This window comes from Sprattus sprattus (genome assembly GCF_963457725.1).
Source record: "Sprattus sprattus genome assembly, chromosome: 3".
Classification (NCBI taxonomy): Eukaryota; Metazoa; Chordata; class Actinopteri; order Clupeiformes; family Clupeidae; genus Sprattus; species Sprattus sprattus.
Window position 1 is genome coordinate 7,639,239 of NC_137922.1, and position 25,000 is coordinate 7,664,238.

Sequence of the window (25,000 nt, forward strand, 5' to 3'; positions counted from 1 at the left end):
TGATCTACGTTTGCATCACAATCACTCCCAAGGCCTTGTGCTTAACACATGTTAATGAAAACGTAACATAACGATTCCGAGCACAGCCAAGGCCTAGGATCCCCCAGATCCTGGACCTATGGAGCTTGGGAACGTGAATCGGTACTCACGGTGAAACTGGATCTAATTTGAAGGCTAATCAAGCTCTTCTCTTTGTGTCTCTGCCTCTCTAGTCAAGATGACTGTTTGGAACACACACTGCATGCATTGTTCTTAGAATACATACATACATTTAATGTAGTGTTTACAAGGTGGCTGTGTTTGAGTTTGCTAATAATCCTGATATTGTGTGACCAGCCTGACTATTGGGTCACACGGCTGAGATTACTGCTGATCAGGGAATTTTAGCTGGTCTTATTCAGCTAAGAAATGCCATTCATTTTAAATCGACAGTGTTTTCATGCACAGTAGTTTCTAGCCTCTGTGTTTAATATCTACATTTTAAGCACTTTGTGCTTGTCTTTTTTATCCTGTATGTAAATACTCTGAGCGGCCATGTAAATGACTGAAAACATTGGATATTTAGGCCATAGTTGTGCATGTGTATAGGCCGTTATGCGGAGCGGGGCCTAGGAATGCACTATGTTAGACAATTACATTTTCCTGCGTTTCCCAACCCACCTTTTTTATATCTCTCCTGCCCTTGTGTTCTCCTCTCTGATCTGGAGATCCTCTGATGTGACTGCTGTCTGTATGCCTTGCTGGTCACAGTCTGGTTTGGGGGTATGGTGGGGGGGAGGGGGGGGGGTGGTGGTGCCCAGCGACAGGACTTGTGCAGAGGGTGTGGCAGGGGGATGCACCCATTGTGTGCCCTAGTACAACCAGTCAAATTAAGATGCCCCCCCTTCCCAAGACACACACACATACACACACACACACACACACATACACACCACACCATCAGACACTCATAATAACAGAGCACAGACTGCTTGGAACCTCTGTTACAATTTGTTTGTACTGATATTGCATTAAGATTGATTTTGTAGGTAACTGATATAATTATACGATTTAGCAAACATGGTTATTCGTTAGCATGGGTGTTCATGAGGATTTGTTGTTGACAGTGCATGTTGAGGGGGACTCCGGCTTCTGTCTGTGTAGTCACTCTGTCTCCTGTGTTGGCTTGTGGCGCTGCAAAAACGACTTGTTTACAGCGCAATCTGCCATCTTCCATCCTTGGGTGAAAATTGGCACTGAAAACCTGTGCCAGAAACCAGAAATTTGATATGCAATGGATAGAATCTCCAGTTTATTTCTGCCGCGTGTGACGAAATGTTTATTCCATGCAAAACTACACTTTTGTATTCTTGTGCTTTTGGTGCTAAAACTATCAATCTGATAGTTTAGATATTCATGTGGAAACTGCAAGTTTGCTTTTCGCTCATGCCTGGGGTTGGAAATAGTCTATGTGGCTTGCATTCATTAGCTCTGCTTGTCCTTTTGGTACACAAAGGCTTAATTAGTTAGTCACAAAAGTGGTCGAAGGGGATGGTTTAACACGCGGCTCACTCTGCATGGCACCTTTTGTAGTTGGAAATATCATCCTTTCTACAGGGTGATTGGAGAATATGCCAGTCTCCTATTCATGCAAGATGATTTTTTTTTTGCCCCTGACAGTTTTTGAATGCACCATTTTCTGGACTTTTTTTTTGTGCCGTCCAATTAATGTTTTGTGTTGCCTGCCTCTATCTTCAAAAATAATAATCCTGTTGAATAATGCCTCACGATCACTGTGAATTATTTATGATCAGGTCCTTAACGGAGGGATGGAGGAAGCTTTTTACAGACACTGCAGCTTGTCTGTGAGAAATATGATGTTGGAGCCCACTGGAGCAATTGAAGGCAGGATTCCATGTAATAGTAATACATTTTTTTTAATTTTTTTTTTATTTATTTATATTTTACTGGGGTTAAATCACTGTTGGTCAATGTAGAAGTCTATTCATTTCTCAATCTGTAGAGATGGTCCAGATTAAGGGCGAGAATGGATATTTTGACCGCCCTGCAGTAAAGATGCTCCCCTTCTGCACTCTGTTGATTTACTCCAGTTGACAGATGAGTCCGACTTCACTCTGACCATCCCCTCCACCCTCCCGTTTTCACACACGGGCTCTGAGCATGTGCTCGGCTGGTTTTGACAGGAACACGGCCTTTATTGCAGCGGAGTGAATTAAATATTGATGTATTTTGTTGAAATTGAGATGATGAGCTTAAGGGACCTTTGAGGGAATTCAGCAAGCGCTCCCCTTTTTTATTCACATTCAAGGCTGCAGAGTCGGAGAGCGAGGCCGCTAAAGTGTCGGGTCAAATCCACTCCCTCGCCTGCCAGCCTGTCGCTGTCTTTCTGTCTGTCTGCAAATCCTGATTTTTGACTCCTCACCTCAGCGTGTCTGTCAGCACTTCACGGAGGGAATTGTGAGGCTTTGTGAGACATTGTCACCACCCCTTAAGAGGTGCAGGACAACTTCCCCAGAGGGATTCCATGCAGTCAAGTCTCAAAAAAATTACATTCTTAAAAAAAAATACATACAAAAGAAAATATATATATATATAATGTGTATTATTATAACGTAACACAGGTGTTATCTGACTTATTTTAGAAAGGAAAAATAAAGAGAGTTGTAGATGACAGGCAGGCACTATCTTGAGAGATACCTGTATAGTGGTGGTGGTGCTAGGATTCTCTCAACCTTTATATTTATCTCGTGGTATTGATGTCAGCTTATTAAGGCTTTAGACGAGGAGCATCCGGTGGTGCTACCATTTAACAGCTGCGGGAGAATTACCCTTATCGTGCGTCAGCTGAAAAGAGGAGTTTTCGCTATCAGTAAATGGAAATGACATTTTCAAATTTCGCTCAAGACACTCCACTTCTGTCTCCGTGGAGCATCAATACGGCGGTTAATGAGGTGTGGAACCTGCACTAAAACTTCCGTGCATTCACCAGAAATGGAGACCATGAACCCTGTTTAGAGTCGGATATCATAACCAGTGAATGTTCATTCGGGTTTTTGCAACAGAGCCGAGGTTTAAGGCGTGCAGATTACCTATTGTGAGAGACGAATAAAAGATGCAAAAAAGACTTTATAAATGTTTCCCCATTTACCCACCCGTTTTCATTCGTCACTCACAGCATTCACTCTATATATGTGCAAGTCCAAAGCAGCAGGCCGTTAATAATTGAAAGATGCACCACAGTGCTAACATTTCCGAGCTGTTCAGTTCTATGTTAATCATTCAGACTTCCCCGTGGTGATACGCATTTATTACGATCTTAATATCACACCTTTTCCCTTAAATGACATGGCAAAAATCCCACCGAGTGATGTACCTATGGGTGTCCACTCTATATTACTAACGTTACTATAGCAACACATTTGTGAACATTGACACAAAAAATACACACTTTTTTTTTTTTATCAGACCCCATTAAGAAAAATAATGTTGGGGTAAATGTTGTCAGAGTTGCCTTATATGACCTCTTCTATTAATACACCTAATTTTGATCCTTTTATGTAACTGTTGACCTCATCATAATACTTTATGAATAAGGGGCATACACAGCACACCAGGTTTCTGGTTTGGGATTTTTAGACTTGCCATGTCAAAAAGGAAATTAGATTAGATGAGATTTAAACTGTAAGATACCATGCTTGTGTATCAGTCATTTAACTGAAATCAAAGGTATTGATTGTCACATCTGGTGTACTCCTGTGCTAAATAGCAATGGCAATAGGTGAGGCATTTTTAACTAAACATTGAAGGCTGGTTGGAAAGAATGTAGGTGCTTAATATTTCATAAACATGCAGTATGTAAATATATATATATATATATATATATATATATATATATACTGTATATATATATATATACATATATATATGTAGTATTGACTGAAATTGAGAGATAGCACAGCCAATATGAAATTTCACTCTTTTTCATACATATATGTTCTGAGATTCTAACAGTCTTACAGTAGTTCGTTCGGTATGAAAGGTGAAAGTTACGGTTGTGGGATTGGCTCTCTGAGGATGCATACACACATAGCACGCCAATCTGTTCTAATTTGCATGCCGTGTGAAGCGCTTGCTAAATAAATCAAAATGTATCTCTCAGATGTGAGCTAGCTGGTGCTATATACTGTACATCACATGTATGTTGGTGTGAACAGACATCATATTACTGCCACGAGAGGCTCTGATGTAGCTGGTTGTTATTCTCTCAGTCCTGTTCAGACCCAATTGAGAATGCATTGAAGTAAAATCAGTCACACTTGCACAGAAGGATGAGACCATGCCAATAGTTCCAAGAGCCAAGAGCACATGTACAGAACAAGAACACATGTACGGAACAAGAACACATGTACAGAACAAGAGAACATGTACAGAACAAGAGAACACATGTACGGAACAAGAACACATGTACAGAACAAGAACACATGTACAGAACAAGAGCACATGTACAGAACAAGAACACATGTACAGAACAAGAGCACATGTACAGAACAGGAACAAGAACACATGTACAGAACAAGAGAACATGTACAGAACAAGAACACATGTACAGAACAAGAACACATGTACAGAACAAGAGAACATGTACAGAACAAGAACACATGTACAGAACAAGAACTCATGTACAGAACAAGAACACATGTACTGAACAAGAACACATGTACAGAACAAGAACACATGTACTGAACAAGAACACATGAACAGAACAAGAACACATGTACAGAACAAGAACACATGTACAGAACAAGAGCACATGTACAGAACAAGAACACATGTACAGAACAAGAACTCATGTACAGAACAAGAACACATGTACTGAACAAGAACACATGTACAGAACAAGAACACATGTACTGAACAAGAACACATGAACAGAACAAGAACACATGTACAGAACAAGAACACATGTACAGAACAAGAGAGCATGTACAGAACAAGAGAACACATGTACAGAACAAGAACACATGTACAGAACAGGAACACATGTAGAGAACAAGAACACATGTACAGAACAAGAACACATGTACAGAACAAGAGAACATATAGAGAACAAGAACACATGTACAGAACAAGAACACATGTACAGAACAAGAACACATGTACAGAACAAGAGAACATGTACAGAACAAGAACACATGTACAGAACAGGAACACATGTAGAGAACAAGAACACATGTACAGAACAAGAACACATGTACAGAACAAGAACACATGTATAGAACAAGAGAACATGTACGGAACAAGAACACATGTACAGAACAAGAACACATGTACAGAACAAGAGAGCATGTACAGAACAAGAGAACATGTACGGAACAAGAACACATGTACAGAACAAGAGAACATGTACAGAACAAGAACACATGTACAGAACAAGAACACATGTACAGAACAAGAACTCATGTACAGAACAAGGACACATGTACAGAACAGGAACACATGTACAGAACAAGTAGGGCGTCGGGTAGCCTTGTTTCATCATTTGTCACGACGACAAGCGCATTGCAAACAGGGTGTTTGTGGAAAACCCAGAGCAGACCTGGTGTTCTTTCTGAGAAACTCCACTAATCATCGCTGACCAGGTGAAATGTAGCATGCCGTGTGCACACCAATGGGCGGTGAATCCTGCTTGATTTCTAGACATGTGAGTAGAAGAGTTTTTCCTCACAGAAAACTAGAAAGGAAGCCTCATCAGGTCAGCAGCGTAGGCTCTTATCCGATCCTTGTCTGCGCTACCTGCGGCTTTGCGTCCACATTTCACTTTCCCTTGATTTCTAATCACCTGTCTGCTCTGCCTGTTTCATCATCTGTGGAATCACGCCTGCATACTCTGATTACCTGTCTAGACTCTAAACACTCTTCAGCTAGCAGGCACTTTTCATGAGTGCTGCAGCTGCCTTGCTGGGCCTGCATTGTTAGTTACTTCTCATGTTCTCAGTTGTGTGCCAATCTTGATCCAGTGTCCTGCGGCGCAGCTTTCAGAGCTCGTGTTTCCTGAAGGTAAAGAACTCCTGCGCGGTTGCTTCCATTCTACCTGTGTCACCGGAGGCTTGTTTTTGTTTGTGTCTGTGTGACAGCCATCATTTTTTCTTTTTTGAAATGATTAAACATTAAAGCTGCAGTCTTTTGGATTGGCTGCTAATTGGGCGGGTCTTGATCAATTAAGATAAGATAAGATAAACTTTTATTAATCCCGTTAGGGAAATTCAGGTGTCATAGCAGCAGGACTATGAAGTGAATAAAAGGGACAACAGGAATGGGAATCAAACATACACATAAAACATATACAAATCCGCGTATAATATATATATAAATATAAAAATTCAATCCTCTTCTCCATTTACTCCCTCTTCCTGCCCCAGCATGCCCTATGTCAAAGAGTCTGAGTGACATACTGGAGGCCCAATCCCTGACTTCCCTGAGCTTCACTGAGCCGCTGATTGGTTAAAGGCACCTGAGACTCTCTGAGAATCTTTAGGGGAGAATGTGTACATAATGCTGCCTAGGCTGTTAAGTTTGACCTGCAGAACTCTGGTGGGAATATACGTGTCTACGTTAAGATTTGTGTGTGGGAATATACGTGTCTACGTGTAGATATGTGTGTGGGAATATACGTGTCTACGTTAAGATATGTGTGTGGGAATATACGTGTCTACGTTAAGATATGTGTGTGGGAATATACGTGTCTACGTTAAGATATGTGTGAGCACATTCAAATATTTTAACACATAAAAAATCACACATACTCTAAGTTTGTAATGTTGAACTGACCACAGTAGGTCAACTGCTGGAAGAACTGGTGCAACAGTGAATCTGTCTATCTAAAACATTTGGCCATAACACACAGCTGGATCATAGCAGCACAAGCACCGATAGTCCTTCTGAAACTAATACGGTTACTGTAGTGCTGGAGATGAAAAAAAAAGAAAATTCTGTTAATGGAAATGTTAATTGCTAATTACTGGGAATGTCAGCTAATAGCTGATGGAATAATTACACCAGAATAACAGTTGAAAGCTCAAATATCAGGCATGAGAGGTAGTTTATTTTTCTATGCTGCCGCTACCTAATATTGTGGGTTGTGTGAAGACTGTTTTTGTTTTGATCGGGATAAATACCCTTCAGTAACTCAGTATATTCAGTAATGCTGTTTCATTGAGTAGCAATAGGGCTAAATTAAAGAGGGCAGCTCAGATCGATAAATAGAACGACCTGTGAATACAGCTGATGAGAAGCAGCATATGTGTCTATGACACCAGCTGAAAGGGAGCCCCCTCTGAAGTGTGTACATTCACTTGCGAGACAGGCTATTGCTATTTGAAACGACAGCCCGAGTCATATTCCTTGGTCCTGTATAGCGAAGCTGCCATTTATGTATTTTGATGTAGAGGAAGGACTTCACCTTCTCATATCGAACTGCACCACTGCAGAGGAAGCTTTGTTTCACTGCTCAAAGAGCAGCGCATTCTTAAAAAGGAGTCACACTGCGCACACATAGACCCTTTCCTCTCTTCCTGCACTTTTTTTATTGATTCTAGAGCATGGGGTGAACACCGTGTCTCTCTCCTTTCTAAGAACAGGAGAAGTGACCTGGAAACCTGGGTGTGTTAGCCGTGGTCTGCCTGAGCCCCCTCTCTGGGCAGGGTTTGGAAGGGCGGTGTGTGTGTGCGTGTGTGTGACTGTGTGTGTGACTGTGTGTGTGTGTGTGTGTGTGTGTCTGTGTGTGTGTGTCTGTGTGTGTGTGTGCGTAAGCGTGCACTCACTTGCTCGCCGCAACGGCTGCACTCACTCACGCCGTTGCCGTGGTCACCGTGTCGGTGTCGGTCGCTCGGCTGTATTTCTCTCCCTCGGCCAGTGGTCGGTTAGCAGCGGATTCCCCCCCACGACCCCCCCCCAACCCACCCCCAACGACTGACTCAATGGGACATGATTCATGTGATCACTGACCCAGCCCTTCATCGCAGGAGTAAAGATTTTCCGATTGCTCACAGAATCACTGGCTCTCTGCTAGCCCTTTGAAGTCATGCGCTTTTCTTTTCTTTTCTTGTCTTTTCTTTCCCTTTTTTTTAAAAGAAAACTCTCTGTTCAGTCTCACAGATATATTGCATTTATAGAGCGGTCAATACTCTCCCCTGTGCTTGATTCAAGACCCAATTCTTTATGTTAAGACTTGAAACACATTCGTTAACTAAATGTTCAACAAGATATTATTTTAGTTGTTAACATTTTGCTCCGGGTCACATCATTTTACTGTATTTGTGGTTTTATAGCAATCCAAACTCGGGGTCCTTCATGCACTGCCATAAAAGCTTGGGGGTTAATTCACAGGTCAAGCAAGACTGGCAGGCTGTCAATTGTGCATTGTGCTCATTCAAGCTCCCCCCTCCCCTTCTCCCAGTCCCATTCTCTTCTTCTGAAGTCTGTTTTCCATGCTCTCCCATTAGAGAATGGCCCACAAATGCCATTCTTCTCTGGTGACCTCCACACCAGCTTTAAACGACACAACTCAGCTTTGTTAAGAGACTTCGACATTCTTTTAAATTTGTCTCTCGGTTTCTTTTGTCGCATTCAACTCACCGACTCTCTTCTTTCTGCAATGTAATGGTTGTCTTCCTTCTTATGTACTTGTCATTTTGGAAGAGTGCAAGAGATGCAAACAGCAAAGTATTCCTTGAAATGTTTTATCGCAAATATCTTATTATCGTTATTAGATTTTGAAACATCTGAAGATCTGATTATTGTTATTAGATTATTAAACATTTGAAGACCCTGTTTCTTTTGTGACCACCTTCATATCTTATCTGCTTCATGATGACTGTTTCTTTAAAACACGTTTCTTTTGTTTAAATCTCCAGTTCTAATATGTGTCTTGTGTCCCTTAATCGTTATTATGTCTTTTATCTCAATTCTATATTCTTAAACTCTTAATTCTAAACTTTAAACTCTAAATGCTAAATTCTGTATTTTATTGGCACAATATGTTTGAAGCTTTAGCAATATTATTTTTGTTTCTGAGCAAAGCATAAAGACTAGTTCAGAAAACACTTGCCGTTATTGTTGTCAGCCCACATTAGAACCGGTAAAACTATCCTCATCAGCTCATCAGTGAAGTCTCAGGGTGAAACAGATTTACATTGGGCCCCAGGCAACAGGAATGACTGACAAGCGAAAGTCTCCACCTCGCTCGCGGGGATCATGCTGAGGTGGCGAGTCCAGTGCTTTTTATTCTTTCTTTCGAACCCCAGGCAGGAGCCTTCACACAGGATGAGAACATGACAGGAATGGAAGCGGAGCAGACAGAGCGACAGCCCCAACTGTATGCAGATAAGGAGTTGCGGTGGATGAAGCTGTCTAACCCGGTAGCTCAGTAGTCTGGGCAAACACGTTTCACCACGGCACACAGCTGGTTCCTACTGTGCCTACCACAGGCTCACATTTGCTATGGCTCAACTGGCAGAGGTCCGAAACATACAGTCAACTGTCAGCATGGCTTTTGTTTCCACAGAACACTCCCATTAATACAAAAATTCAACACCTTACTTGAACTGTGAACGCCGGGCCAAGGCCTCAGCGAAAAATCCAACTCTTATATGAAAAAGCCATTCCTGCTATTGAGTGCCAGTGTGCTATTGAGAAGCCAAGTTAGCACTGCATGAATGTAAGACATTCTTGTTGGACTGAATTAGTATTCCCTGTAATTAGGATGTCTGTTATTTCTTCCTTTTGTGAGATATGGCATTCAGCACACGTCTGACAGTGTGTGTCTAATGTCAGAATCCACTGGGCAAGCAATAGAAATGGCCTTAGGGTCCAAGCGGAAAAATTCAGCCGTTGGCAATGCAGTGTCTACATGTTTGGTTTGATCAATGGGCCTTTTCCCAGATGAAAAAGATAAAAAGGTACCTTTTCATATTCAATGTCGTTAGGTACAGTGTACTTTGGAATTAATTAAGCCTAAATCTGAACACTGAACCTAAACCTAACTAAACCTTTTAATACAATGTACTTATGTGGGCTTCATAGTACTAATCAAAACATTAGTATTTAGTATGGTAGATGGAAGGACTGTCTTACATTAAGTCTGGGCAAATTAATTCATTAATACATTTTCCGTCAATTAAATGATGACCAATGGCTGCAATGTCAGTTTGTGGGGCAGATGTTGTAACAGCTGCCTCATGTTTGACAGTTTTCCATGGAGTCCTCATTTTTACACTCCTAATTTTCATCTTACACCTTGGCTGGCTGGTAACCATGGAGTCCTCATCTTTACACTCCTAATTTTCATCCTACACCTTGGCTGGCTGGTATGGTTGCACTCGTCATCTTCATCCCCAAACTCACCACCCTTCCCCTTTACCAAAGATGCAGGATTTGAAATGCCTGTACTGTCACAGAATACCAGTAACTTCAGTTGTATTTGTGCCCTCAAAGAAAGTGATACCTGTATAAAATGTGTGTGTGTGTGTGTTTGGGGCATGTGCGCCCGCACACCAATAATAATATGAATCAGAGGCCCGCCTACTGTAAGTGGGTCTGATGAGCGATGCTTGCAGCAGCTTACGGGTAGAAAGGCCTCCTGTGGAGATGGGAGACCTCGGGGTATGTAATGAGGGGCAAGGCAGTCAAACTGACTATTCTTTCCCTTTGGTGTCTGGCGATCAGTGTGTTAAACACTCGCACAGCATGACACAAAGATATTAAAGTACGGAACTGTTATCATCGATTTACAGAGCACCTACCTCCACACACGCACACACACACACACACACACACACACACACACACACACACAGGAGCATCTGCCCTCTACCGCATTTATTTATTTCATTTCTGCGTAGGGGGCCTTCTACTCCGCTCTCCTCTGTTTTATATTCCCATCCCCTGGCATGTACAACTACAAACTTGATGTAAATTAAAAACAACACGCACAAAATGGATCCTGCAGCAGCTAAGATGAACCAGTGGGTCTTCCTGCGGCTCGACTAGTAAAACACTGTGCAGTCGATGGTAGAGTCGTATTCATTTCACAGTTCAAATATTACAGATATTTTTTCCCCCTTTTTATTTCCCCTCACCTCTACATGCTGTGAAATATTGACACAGAAACAATGACTTCCTTCTTGTTCGTGGTGCAGTCCCCCAGTCCAACGCTGAACACGACGCCAGAGGCCTTCACAGGGAGAGGCACTGCTGTTAACCTGTTTTGAGCGAGTCAGTCAGTTGAATAATGCCTTCTCTGACACAGCTCTGCTGGATTTAACCAAACTAATGTCTGAGCTTCTGACTTGTGGGCCACTGGAAAATCTATGTCTCTGACATCTTCCAAAACCCCTCTCATAGAAGGCAATGGATTTCTAATCCACAGCAGATTTTTTCGGAGTAGACTTCTGGAATCTGTGTCACAGACAGTTACGTAAACGCCAAGGTTCTATTGATCTGTTCTAATTCTTCTGACTACGTGCCAGGGGACGTCTTCAGTTTGGACGTGTAAAACAGTCTGTTTTCCTGCCCCAAACAAAAGAAAGGGGAGAAGAAAAAAATGAAACAGTTTTTAATGGGGCCCTGTGCGAGCGGTTTCTAGAGCGACTATCTTGTCCCCAGTGGGTCTCCAGTGGCACCAGAGGGGGGAGGGGGAGCTGCATTCAGTACGGGTAAACATGTTCACTGAAGCAGAGGTACTAATAGAAGCAGATCCACGAGGTGTGCTTTGCTCACAAACCCGCACACCTGACTTAAGCCTTTTTCACGCTAGGAAAGGTGAATAAGTGGAACGGAGGATGGCGGGGCGAGGCGGACGGTCACACAGGGGGAAGACAGGGACTGGTGCTTCAGCATGTTTGGGGTGTTCGGAGCAGATTGCCGTGTATTCATTTGCTTGTTAGTTTTATGTGGTCGTCTCTGAGGTACCCTGCTGGTTAAATCTTTGGGATGACGGGCCCGCCCCCATGAAAACGGTGAGCTCTTAGTCCCTATTAAAGGGATTTCAGCCAGCTGGATTATGCCCCGCTTGACTTTAACTTCTGTGGATTTGTGGCCTTTTGCTGTTTGAGATGTTTTTTTCACTACGCTTAAAATTTTTCATGAAAAACATTTCTAGAACACCTGTGACATTAATGTTGTCGAAATAAGCCTTTTTCTTCCAGGATCATAGGGAGGACGCCTCTAGTCCCTCATAGCTGTGTATTAACTCCCTCTTCTCTTGCTTCGCAGGTGAAAAGATCAATGATGATCATCTCTGAGAGCTGTTGTCCCCGACATCTGTAACTGCCATCGATTCTGTTGAACATGCGGAGAGCATCCACAGTCAGCGCAATGGCGTGCTTCTTACTCCGAACATCAGCAGTCTGCTGCCTCGTGTTGGCTTTGGCTCACGTCCAGTGCTCAGAAGGTAGGAGCCAATCGCCAAACCACATCAGTAGACAGCGTCAGTGGAACCTTATTTGCTAGCTTCTTATACGTCTATTTAATATGTATATGTCTGTTTCTTAGGTTACCTTTATTCTTGTTCTCGAACTTCAACAGATGTCTGTCATGCAAAGTCATTACACAGAAATTGAAACTTTTGGTCAAACTTTATAGGAAAGCTACAGAAATTCTAAAAGAAAGAAAAACCTGTTATGCATAGGTACAAATGGTCTAGGTCATCATCTTGGGTCACTGATGCCCGATTCCACAACACACTCACTACATGCATTTTCAGTGTGTTCTGTGTTTTGTGATATTAAGTTGGAACCTACAAACATCTTGGCGATAAATCACCTATACCAGCGGTGGGCGATGTTTATTTACAAGCCAAGCCGAGGGCTGCACACTGGACGACTGAAATGAAACATGAATGAAACATGAAACTCATACTGCTGTCATGTTAAATGACATGAATTTTATACACATGACAGATTGCCTTACAGAAGCCTATTTGCCAGCCTCCTCCAAGGCCTGAAAATGTTCACGTCTTCATGACTATCTGGTGTCTTCGATAAAAAGGAGGTGTTACGATAAAAAGGATTTACTTCCATAAAACAGTCCACCTAAATACAGTACATCCTATTACCCTACCCTACATCTTGTCAGTTGGGTCACATGTTTCTTCTGATGTAATGTTCTTTAAAGTAATACCATGCAACAATTCGACACTTTTTGAGGTATGGTTTTATAGGCAGATAGATTTGGTACCATCCTCAAATTAATTTTGATAGGATACGGTCATGTGAAGGACAGATAAACACCTGTGTCTTTCCCAATAGCCATCCAGGATATGCCCTATGTAGTTCTGTGTTCCGGGCTGGAACACCCTGCAAAAATGGAAGAAAAGCTTTCCCAGCATGACATTGCTAGCTATACTGCCAAAAGACACCAGTTAGTGTGTTGGCAAACTTCTATCAGTGTCAAATGGGCTCCTGGTGGTGTTTGCAAGGTTTTTGCATACGTTTTAGGTAGTTGGCTTGCTAGTTTTGGAACAGAACTCCTTATTGCTGCTTTAACATAGACATGATAACAATGCTGACATGAAACACTGCTGTAGCTCTTTAACAGACATGATAACAGTGCTGTTGAGACACATAGTATTAGGTTTCATGCATGGACTGATGGCAATTGAGGTATAATTATCAAACTTTAATTCACCACTGCAGTATAGACCTCCATCACTGAAACACCTAAACACATTAGAAACATAGACATGACCTATTCTATGATTAACTCATTTTAATTGAGAGATATTTACATTTACAGATATTTCATATCTATTATATTTATACGTATATTATATTCATATGAAGAAATGCATTTTTGTCATATAACACAATTTATGTACAGTTCAATTCTAGAATGTCATTATGTCCATGTACAGTAATATCAGCATTTGTTCTTTAAAGCTTTACTCCAACATTTAAGTCACAATATTCAACAAAATAGAATTACATTTGATTGACATCATCTACGCTTTAGGCAGGTGACCGAGAAAAGCAAAGCAACCAAGATCACCTGATAATGACACTCCTTCACTACGGAGTCGCAATGACCCGTGGACCTGTGTGTCGGTATGGGAGAGCTATGAGATTGATCAAACTGTGTGAGATGACTGAGTGACATGGATAAGTAAAGCTTTTCATCACACATAGTGATATTCACGGATTTAAGCCCAATGTGTCATTGCATCCATCTGTGGGGTCAAATCGAAGGAGCATCCTCTGTGCGTGTATCCACAAGGCAGGCAATTGGGCGTTCTGGTCTTAAGCGCACCATAGAAGCGGTCCAGTGTGGATGTAGCAAACCTGTCACTCTACATGGGTTGCACTGTAGTTCAATCAGCTGTAGCCAGGCCTACGGATGCGCTTTCTCGCTGTCGAAGGATAGGGGCGAGGATACTAGCTCCTGCTCTCTTCTGATATTCAGTCAGAGAAACTCTGATTAAATTCAGTATGAAGGTGTTGGAGTGTAGTGTGTGTATCCCTCAGTGAAACTCTGATTAAATTCAGTATGTGGGTGTTCGAGTGTAGTGTGTGTGAGAGGATACTAGCTCCAGCGAGTGTAGTGTGTGTATCCCTCGGTGTGGCAGGAGTGCCCATCCAGAGGAGCCAGTGTTGAGAAATGTGTGAAGCACTTGTTGGTCATTTGTCTGGAAAACAGGCTCAGCCTGGCTTCGAGTACTTGCACACAGGAATACAGTTTGTGAACGAACATATTATTCCCCCGCAGCTTCAGATTGAGGTCGTTTAAATGGCCCATTACATCCACCTGAAGGCAAACTCAATCATCCAGTCTGGGTCTTGAAATTCTGCAAAATTGCGAGCTTCACCGTCAGTCACCAGAAACGTCCCTATTTTTCCTCTTAAGTCCTACACAGAGCCAAACACTTTCCCCCGGCACACTCAGCGAGCGATGGAGTGGCATGGAGCGTCTCTGTGTCCTTCCTCGCTCCCCTCCCTGGATGAAGCTCACAAGGTTTCACCACTGTCTTAGATTTGGGGTCCTACTCTCTCACCTTTTCCTCTGCAATAGACCAGTGTTCCTCCCGGGGAGGTTTGGCGAGCCACCAGTGTGAACGTTCTGTACTCAAGTCAATGGCAGGTGCTGTCTCTCCAAACATCCTGTCATAGAGGTCCAATCCTCTTGTTTTCACCCTCATCAACTCCATTGCAAGTCATTTCTGTAGTAGCTGTGCCGTATTTTTAATGGCTTTTGTCCAGCGATTTTTGACAATTTAGCAGTCAACTCTTCATCAATGCCTTCTACACGCTGAGTAACAGTGCAATGTGACAGGCTCACATTATTAAACTGACTCTTGTTGACAGTATGCTAACCATACAATGTTTTAAAAACTCACCATCTGAAAATGGCTTGCTGGGTTTAGCGATTTTGCGTGACAGCATGTAACTAACTACAGTCTTGGACTGGAGACTGCTTTGTAAAATCATTCTTCTGTTTCCCACGAAAACAATTTCGTTTCCTGGCTTGGTATTGAAACGTTTTTTGAAGACAGCAATGCTTTCTTGTCATTGACAGCAATTACTTTTGAACACTCGTCACAAAATATCCTGATGTCGTTGTTTTACACTAGATCTTCTGAGTCCACTTTTCACTTATTCATTTCAATACTTTCTTGTCATTTTAAACATATTACTTTCCACTTATCACTTATAAAGTCCACTTTTCAATTCACATTTCGATTTAACAGGTTGTTTCACAACTGTCACTTGAATATTGTGAGGAGACAATATTGGATATTTAGCCTAATGTTTATTGTAAACAGCTTTGAAAATGCTTAATGCAGTGTTCTTTTTCTTAGGTGCTGCGTGCCAAATTAAAAAAGTATGCCTGCCGATATCAGCTTGCTGGCTGTATGCTGCGCATGAGTGATCTATACACATTGATTTTGAGGATTTGTATACGTTTTGACCATTCAGGCTCACTCACCTTAGTGGTAATAATATAAGGTCCCTTTATTAACGAAAGGTAACGCATTGTAAGTATAAATAAACCACAAGCAATATTGCATTCTAAAGCTAATGGACTCATTCACATTCGGGTTCCGTCAACAATCATTATTTAAGTCATTAGTTGACATAAACAAATCATTAACCTTCGCATTAAGAAACATTAGGTAATACTAATCACCGTAATAATTGCTATATTTATGTTTATTACGTCCAGCATTTAATACTAGTTGAACCTCACTATAAAGCTTTACCATGTTAGGTAAAGAGTTGCATAGAGCCTGTCCGATTCACCTCTAGCTTGTTGGGAACTGGCCTGTCACTTCCTGCGTGCCTGGGCTCCCTGCTTTAACTGTGGGGATGAGCCTGCATTAGTTCATTATAAACAATATCCCAAGTAAACATGGTTCATTAAACTGCATCCTGCCTGTAATATCTTTTTAATGCATTTTTATAATTGAATTAAATGGGTTCCAGCCCCACTACAAATGACTTGAAGTTTGTGCTTTTGAAGAGGCTCAGCAAGATTTATTGCCTGAGGCTTGTTTCCTTGTCTAACGTCCCAAGAAACTTTGGATCGTGTCGTTCCATTTTAAATGGCAGGAAGGCGGTCTGTGTGGGGATATACTGATCTGAATTCAGGCTCTTCTTTCTAAGTGATGTAATTTATTTTTCTTCTCAAACTATTGTGAAAGCCTCTTCCTTGACTTAAGGATGGGTGTGTTGCTAATGTATGAATCACTTGCATTATGTTTGTGAAAAAGGAATGCTAATGACTTAGACCTAATGATTAAAGGAGCCGTGGCATAACTCAGAGCTCTGGAGCCTAAGGCTTCCACTGTATACAAACCAAGACAACAAGATGCATTATTTTAGCCCTGGAGACATAGCAGTTGTTGTGGATCATATACATTTTTGGTTAAATGGGTACTGTAAGTAACTCTGAATCTACTCGGCTAACAATGTGGAAGTTCACCCCCAAGCTTATTCATAGAAGGGATAAATATTGTCTGAAGAAAGGTCCTATTCTTTCAGCCATTTTAAGAAATCTCACAAAAGTAATTTTTTTTCCTGTCAGAAGGCCCTCTTAATACCAAGTACCCTCTTAAAGAAAGCCCTTGACTTACTTAAGTAATTTGAGGAACTTAAATGAACTGTCCTTCAAAATGACTCACACAGAGTCAAGTCCAGTTCTTGACAGCAGAAGGAGAAGGCCAATTTTAGCAATGGAAAAACAATCCACAACTATCTCCTGTTCAGTCCCTGCCAAAAACCTTTTTAGTTCATAAAGCTGGAGAGCTGAAGCTGGCAACTTTTCAATATTGTATTTATTTATTTATTTTTGGTTTGTGTGCCATTGATAAGATTGACAAGGTAGAGTCTCTGTCTCTTAAACTGACAAACAAACAAGCACAGAGGAGGGAAGGAGAGAACAAAAAAAACTGGCTGTGCTGTGTCCTGTCGCTTCGGCCTGGCATTTCCACAGCAGATTGTATCTGTCTGTTATCCCAAATTCACAAACAAGACACAAAACAAGTCATTACACAATCCCTAATCTTGAAACACTTTGTGTTGCATCACTCCCAGCAGCAAACTGGGGTGGACAGACTTTAACAAGATTGAGCTGGACGTCCAATCGAGTGTGGCAGAGAAATGGATCTAACTAGGTTAATCTCTTTGTTGTACTCTTCTCCTCCGTGAATCGTCTTTCCCGGGGTAAGGTTTCACCACACCTGGTGGCCTCCGTCGCCGGCACGGTGGTGTTCCATTACGAATTCGGGAATCCTGCTGGTGGCGGGACGGGGAGACCACATGCGGCTCGACGCCCTCGTCTGGGGCTGTTTTTAAGAGATAAGGAGATAAGAGCACAAAGTCAGGCTGTACGTGCACAAGGTGTGACTGCGGCCCCGAGTCTCCCTACTGTGGAGCACTTCTAATCTCAGCCAGGATTGCCAGTTAAAGAGGGAAGGGATTCAGCGGATTAGCCAACATCACAGCTGGTTACTGCCTTATGTTTGGATGTTGTGTTGGATTATTGACTACTCTGATTTCTGAGATGTCTCCTGGACATTGTAGACACATTAGTCATGTAATTCGGTTTTAATTGATATCAGTTTAACCCCTATGTATCTCCAGAGTAATCACGCCAACTTTCACATATTTTTAAATTAACAAAAGAAATGAAACACCTAAGGCAGATGTATCCATGGTTTATGTGTAATCACATTTGCAGTGTATGCATTGTCCTTAGTTTTATTAAACTAGAAAAGGATTTTCTCGGCAGAAGGAAATGTATACACAATCATAAAAGACATGGAATTATTACCAGCTTTGTCGTTTAATTACATTATATAGGATGAGTAACTTATCGGATGAACATATACAAATGATTAGACCTTACAAGGTAAATCTCCCAAATCGGCTTATATTTGAACGGTTTAAAAAAAAACATTACAGCTAAATATGTACTGCCTCTTAATAGACAGTGTCAGAGAATGTTGTTATGAAACCAGAAAGCAAACGCTATGCAGAAGTGTCCTTTGAATATGCTATATATATATTATATATACAGTATACTGTATATATTGCAATATCAACCCACACGCTTTTAAATGCTTTCTAAACTTCAAAAAATTGCCTTGAGATGGATGCTTTGAGTGAGTGGGGAAAGTCCATGCATGTTCATGTGGAGCCATGAATACTGGCCGTGTGCTGTGGAGGGTCGCTGTAAACCTCCACACCCCAAACAAATGTGTGTCAGCGCGTGTGTCATCCTGTTGTCTCAGGCCTGACCCTCCATTTACTATCAATCAGCAAGAGGCTGAGCTGTGTCTGTGTGCGCCCAAGTATGATGACAGCAGCCCACGCGTCTGTCCGTCAGCCAGCACCACTCTCTAAAGTTTCAGAGGAGACTGGGCTGTGAAGAGCATGCCAAATGCATAGCACTGCTTCAAGTCTGCCACTGACATCTATAGATCTGGGTTTGCCTCATAGACATAGGACTAATGGTAGGGCTCACGTTATGATTTTTTTAGCAGACACTTTTATCTAAAGCAAATTTACATTACAGATTGTTTTAAGTATCAAGTCTATGTATGAATTGTTGTCAGCACGTTGTACACCAATTGAGCTACAGGAATTCTATTATGATTATCATATGTAGTGATGTAATCCCAACATTGATAATCAGGACAGGATCAACAAGTGATTTATCATACGAGACTATGTGTTCACACTTTGGTCACAAATGAATTTGACGTTCAGAATCAAGTGATAAAATCAAGGGGTAAGATCTTTGCCACCAACTCAGTCTGGTCTAGTGCCCCCTCTTCATAGTCACATCTCTGTTCTGTGAGGTGCCTATTCAGTTCTCTATGTGGTTAACTGAATTAAGGTATCCCTTCCTTTGTGTGTTTAGGTGTGCTGACTGCGCTCCAGGCTAAGTGGAGAGAAGAAAGCTGCAGGCACATATATTAGATGAGGCTTACATTAGTTCTCGCCCCACCAGACAGAAGCAGATATTGTGCCTTGTCAGAAACCGTACTGTACTTCCAGGAACTGGCTGAAGGCCAAAATGGAGGGAAATAGAAATATGAAGAATCCTGAAACCTTTCAACTGGAAAAAAAAAGACTTTACAGTCACCAATCATGCAAATGAAATTGCCAGAAACCCGAAGCAGCAGCTTAACATGAATCTGAAGCAGAATAATTGGGAGAGTCCCTTTGCATGTTACATATCAGACTTACACTCATAAAAACAAATGCTCTGCCTGGTTTCGATGCTGAGTATTTCACTGTTTGCAATAACAAGCTTCATTTCATAACAGCACTTGTGAATCACCTCTTGGGGAAACAGAAAATAACAGTGATACTTGGAAAGCTAAGTGCTATTTTCTCAGTGTATACAAAGACTACATAATGCCATTGGGATGACAGAGGCCGTTTAGAGAGGATGCTCTCGCTCTCGTCCCATGTTATGCTTGTGCTAAGTGCTAATACGATGCTCAGATGAGAGATGGCCATCATCCACTACAGCGGCGCTGAAGCAGCCGTCAGGTCTGTGCTGTCTGTGCTCTGTTTGTGTTATCCATTATGCCACAACATCAGTTCAGAGAATGGAACGTGATTGCTCTGCAGGCGGGGAACAGCCAGGTCTCTGTAGTCCGGTGATGAGAGTCTGTTAATCTGAAAAGAAGCTACCCAAAGAATATTAATTGATCTGCCGTGTCAGCTATCATTATGCACTTGAGGGATGCCTCCTGTTTTATCGTGGTGCATTGTTTAATTATTATTGTTTCATTCATTGAGACAGAGTTGTATTGTTCATGTTACTTACAATGGGGAAAGGTCTTAAACCTTCTCTGTATAGTTGTGTGAATAGGCTCCATTTTCCCATTTATCAGACCCAAACATTATCTGTATTTAATTACAGTAACATATCACATGTAACTACGCAGTTGGATGGTAAACCTTAAAGGGAAAAGGGCCTTTAAAAAAAAATATATATATATATAAGTCCGCTGTAATTCCAAGGTTATAATTCAGAACACAAACCAGCTTCTAAAGGGTCACAGGGTTCCGTCTGAAGAAACATCTCTTCTTGACGTAATAGTGCACCGGGGTCATAAGTCACATGTGAAGGGGACCGCATAAATTGGAAGACTTGTGTGATTTGATCAGGCATTTCCTGTTGTAATAATTGTCACTAATGGATGAATTTCCCCAAATTCTTTTGCTACTAATTACCATAATAACCAATATAATCATAAAATTCACAGATAAAATTGTGTTAAATCCATCATAAATCAACACAGAATTTTACATGTAATGAACCATGAAAGTGTGAATTTTTATTTTAGAGTGCGTGTGCGCGTGTGTGTCTGTGTGTTTGCCCTTGTGTGTGGGTTTGTATCCAATTAAATTAGTTGCCATTATGTTTTTTTTTTTTTTTTAATATCTAATTTTTTTTGCGACTAACAGAAAAGAATGAATAATTCAGGGAGGTATCATTGGGCTCTAACAGCAGTCTGCAGCTGAAATGTCTTATTTGCATACATCCTGCTAACAAATGTAAAAAAGAAACACTCGTGCCGCGTCTGAGCCAGGGAACAACAAGGCTAGCGGGACCCCCGTGATAAGAACAGGCCCACATTTGTTATTTTCCCCCACGTAGAAATGTCTAGCAAGAAAATCGATGCGGCCTGGTCCTAGCGTACAGTAGCCGGCCCGTGTGTGTCAGTCGCTCACAGGACAGTTCTCTCTTTGATTTGAAAATTGATTCTGCTCTCTCCTCCATCAATCACATATAAAATCAAGGACCGGAGCTGAGCCACCAGGTTCACTGCTCGTCGCCTTGGAAATGGATTCGTTTTCAGTTGCTCTGGATTAGTTCTGTGGACTCTCATGGTATTCCACACAATCTTGTCTTTGCCTACAATTAATTCCATAAATTGTAGCCCACAGTGACCAAGGAAGACTGATGGCCGCTTTATTTTTCTCTCAAAGGCAGATGTTCAGGACAGTCAGTATGTGAGTGACGTCTGTATCTGGTCAAAGTAATCACAGCCTTTGTGGCTGACGTCTATTTGTTGGTTGCAATCCTTTATTTCATATCCATCCATTTTAATCTCATACAGCTCTCCCCTCTGGTCAAACCTGTTGTCTGCTGCCATGCATGTAGTTGCTTGTCTGTTTCATGGTAGAGATAGACCTAATGTATAGCCAGTTAGCGCTTAGCGCAATATATGCAGAGCTGTACACAATTTCTACCATCCTGGGATCAATAATGAAAGCTTACTATATACATCAGTGCCCTCATCACATGCTTGCTGACCATAGAAATCAATAATTTCACACAGAATATTGATCGTAAATGATTTTATTCCCAGCCCAGGCTTCCACTTCAACTATTAGTTCTTTAGAGACACATCGCAGTGAAATAAACACTACTAGAGTCGGCCAGTGGTCAGTTAGACAGCTCAGTTTCTATCGCAGTGAAATAAACACTACTAGAGTCTGCCAGTGGTCAGTTAGACAGCTCAGTTTCTATCACAGTGAAATAAACACTACTAGAGTCTGCCAGTGGTCAGTTAGACAGCTCAGTTTCTATCGCAGTGAAATAAACACTACTAGAGTCTGCCAGTGGTCAGTTAGACAGCTCAGTTTCCTCTTTACCGCTCTAGCCCAGCGTTGAATGACCAGCTGACCAGCTAGAGCTGAGGAGTCCGTTACACCATGTGATAAATCATAATAGTGTCACACTGAATGAGTGCATGACCTTGTGACGAGCGACCTTGTGCCCTAACTTATTCAAAAGCATGTGAGAGAAGAGGATGAACAGGGGTTGTAGCCTGTGCCTAAGTCCAGCTACCTGACAACGATGCCAGCATGAAGTAACGTGCAAAATGTGCGTTCAACAAAATACTTGAAATCACCAGTTAATAGTATGCACAAGTATGCAAGACAGCAAGAATGAAAGGGTTTACTGAGCCAATTACTCAGAATCCTTCTGTTGTTGTGTAAAAGCTAGGCAGTAGTGATTCACTGTAGCAATATCCCAACATTGCAGCATTTATGATAACTGCCAACAGCAATTATCTTATGTTCTTTGTGCTTTATTGGCATCAGCCTACCAATGCATGCGTGTACGTGACAGATAATAGCAAGGCAATACATTCAATACAGTTATTGAAGTACCACCCATATGTTATACAGTTGGGGCTGGACATAGTCACACATTTTTGTGACCAATGTGTTTTTTTTTGCTGAGCTGCAGAAGATCTTTCTGGCATTAGCTGATACATTCTGATACATTTCCGGAATGCCAACCTGCAGACTGCAGAAGTATGAATTTTAAATAAGTGGGAGCTGTTTTGCCATCATTCACACTCCTAGATGATTCTCAGTAAATTATGAATGTGATGCCAACGAGTGAGTTACAGGCGAGTGGGATTTATTCTATTACAATAAATCATGTAATGCCTTTACATGCTTTCTTCGCTCACAGATTCTCAAGCCATTGGCAGAATTGAAGAACAAGATGGCTAAAAAAAAAATCTGATTTCATAATTTTCTCTTTACCCACTGGGGGGAATTACTCATGATTCTAAATAATTAGAATGTGGCCAACTGAAGGTTCCATTTGATGATGTCATAATTAAACCAAGTGACCTCTATGAAATGGCAGTAAATGTAAATTCTAGATTTGTACAGTTTAATTCTGGAATGACCTGCAAAAATAAACTCACTCCTCAGAGAGTTAAATTAGGCTGTTGGCAATGTTTAGGACACTGAAAACCCTGGAAAACCTTAATTGGAGAGGACAATTTGACTACACAAGTGCCTTTACCTTGCAGTCTCCCCAGAAGCCCCTGGGGGCTTTTTAAATGTTAGACTCGGTATGTTCTTGTGTGAAATTGGTCTGCTGACATATGTGGACAATGCTAAGTCAATAATGCATTTCAAAAGAGGTTTTCCCGAACTCGATGTGTCCCATCGTGCTTAATTAAGCTTAAAGGTTAATTTGCTCCCATGACTGTGTGCATTCAGACAGAGTTTACATACATATCTGAGTTGATAGTGTGGAACCATGGGGGTCTGTGTCTTTAAGCATCTGGTACAATATTTCATGTGACTGATTTGATTGTTATGTATATTTTCCCAGAGTGAAGGTGTACTTAAAATAGCAGGCAGGGGAGGCTGGTTCAGTGAAAGCACTTATTTGTCTGTGCGTATTGACGCATTCCCTTAGTCAGTCCATGGGTGAGTGGGAGGCGCTCCATGCAGATGTAATCTAACCCTCCACCAAACAAGTCAGAAATGTCTGCTTCAAACGGCCCCCCTCGGTGCGGGAGCGGAGAGCAACGGGGGGCGGGGGTGTGTGTGTGGGGGGCCTTTTTATGATGTCTGCCCTGTGTTAAATGACAAGGTATTTTTTTTTAGAGGTCCGTACTTATATCAAAGATGCTCCCGATAGCCCACCTGCTGTTGCCATGGAAGAAAAAGATGTAAATGAAGCCAAGCGAGCGCTGGTGGGGAATACAAATGAGGCGGGCGCCTGGTGCCTGGCAGTCTCAGTACGAGCAGAGTTGGGGGGGGGAGGGGAGTCGGGGGTTTAATACGCCATGAAGGGAAGCATTCAGAGGCCTCCCTTTCACAAGCATGTTTGGATTCACTGTTTTGTTTTGTGTGCGTTTGTGTGTGTCTATGTGTGAGTGTGTGTGTGTGTGTGTGTGTGTGTGTGTGTGTGTGTGTGTGTGTGTGTGTGTGTGTGTGTGTGTGTGTGTGTGTGTGTGTGTGTGTGTGTGTGTGTGTGTGTGAGTGTGTGTGTGAATGTGTGTGCGTGTGTGTGTGTGTGTGTGTGTGTGTGTGTGTGTGTGTGTGTGTGTGTCTGTGAGTGTGTGTGTGTGTGTGTGTGTGTGTGTGTGTGTGTGTGTGTGTGTGTGTGTGTGTGTGTGTGTGTGTGTGTGAGAGGGTGAGGGATAGGAGAGAGTGTGTTTTCTTTATCCTTTTTTGCTGAGAGAATGTCAGAGTTTTTCCTTAATGAAAAAGGATGGGGATGTTAGAGTTGCATTCTTCCCCCACACTTCTCCATACAGGCCTCTCAGATGTTGCACACTTAGACTCAATGCTACTTTTGACCCTGAATGACACTCGCTTAAGCTATTTCCCTTCAAAGGTACACATAAGGATCAGGTGTAAATAACCAACTCATAAGAAAATAATAAGACAATAAACTGTCTTAATTATAATAATAATATTATATAAACATATATGAGACAATCATGCAACTTTTTGTCACTATAGGTAGATGAACAACAGCCAGTTTTGAATCACGAAGGGCACAACTTTGTGTGCATGACAAATATCCCATACTTCACATTTCTGTGGGGATCAAGTTTGCTTGAGCACATGGTTTGAGTCCCCCTGCCCCCCACACTTCCTCTCTCTCTCGCGCGCGCGCCGCCTCCGTGACACCTGACTTCCTGAGACAACGAGCTCCTGTG

At 41.9% G+C, this 25,000-nt stretch overlaps 1 protein-coding gene across 1 annotated transcript in view; it reads left to right on the forward strand.

The window, feature by feature from the left end:
- Positions 1–25,000, forward strand: part of adgrl2a (adhesion G protein-coupled receptor L2a) — an 87,681-nt gene that overhangs the window by 7,547 nt on the left and 55,134 nt on the right. The window contains exon 2 of the mRNA XM_080834001.1: positions 12,271–12,448. Coding sequence (XP_080690127.1) covers positions 12,346–12,448 — 103 coding nt within the window. The 5' untranslated portion in view covers positions 12,271–12,345. The remainder of the gene's footprint in view (positions 1–12,270; positions 12,449–25,000) is intronic.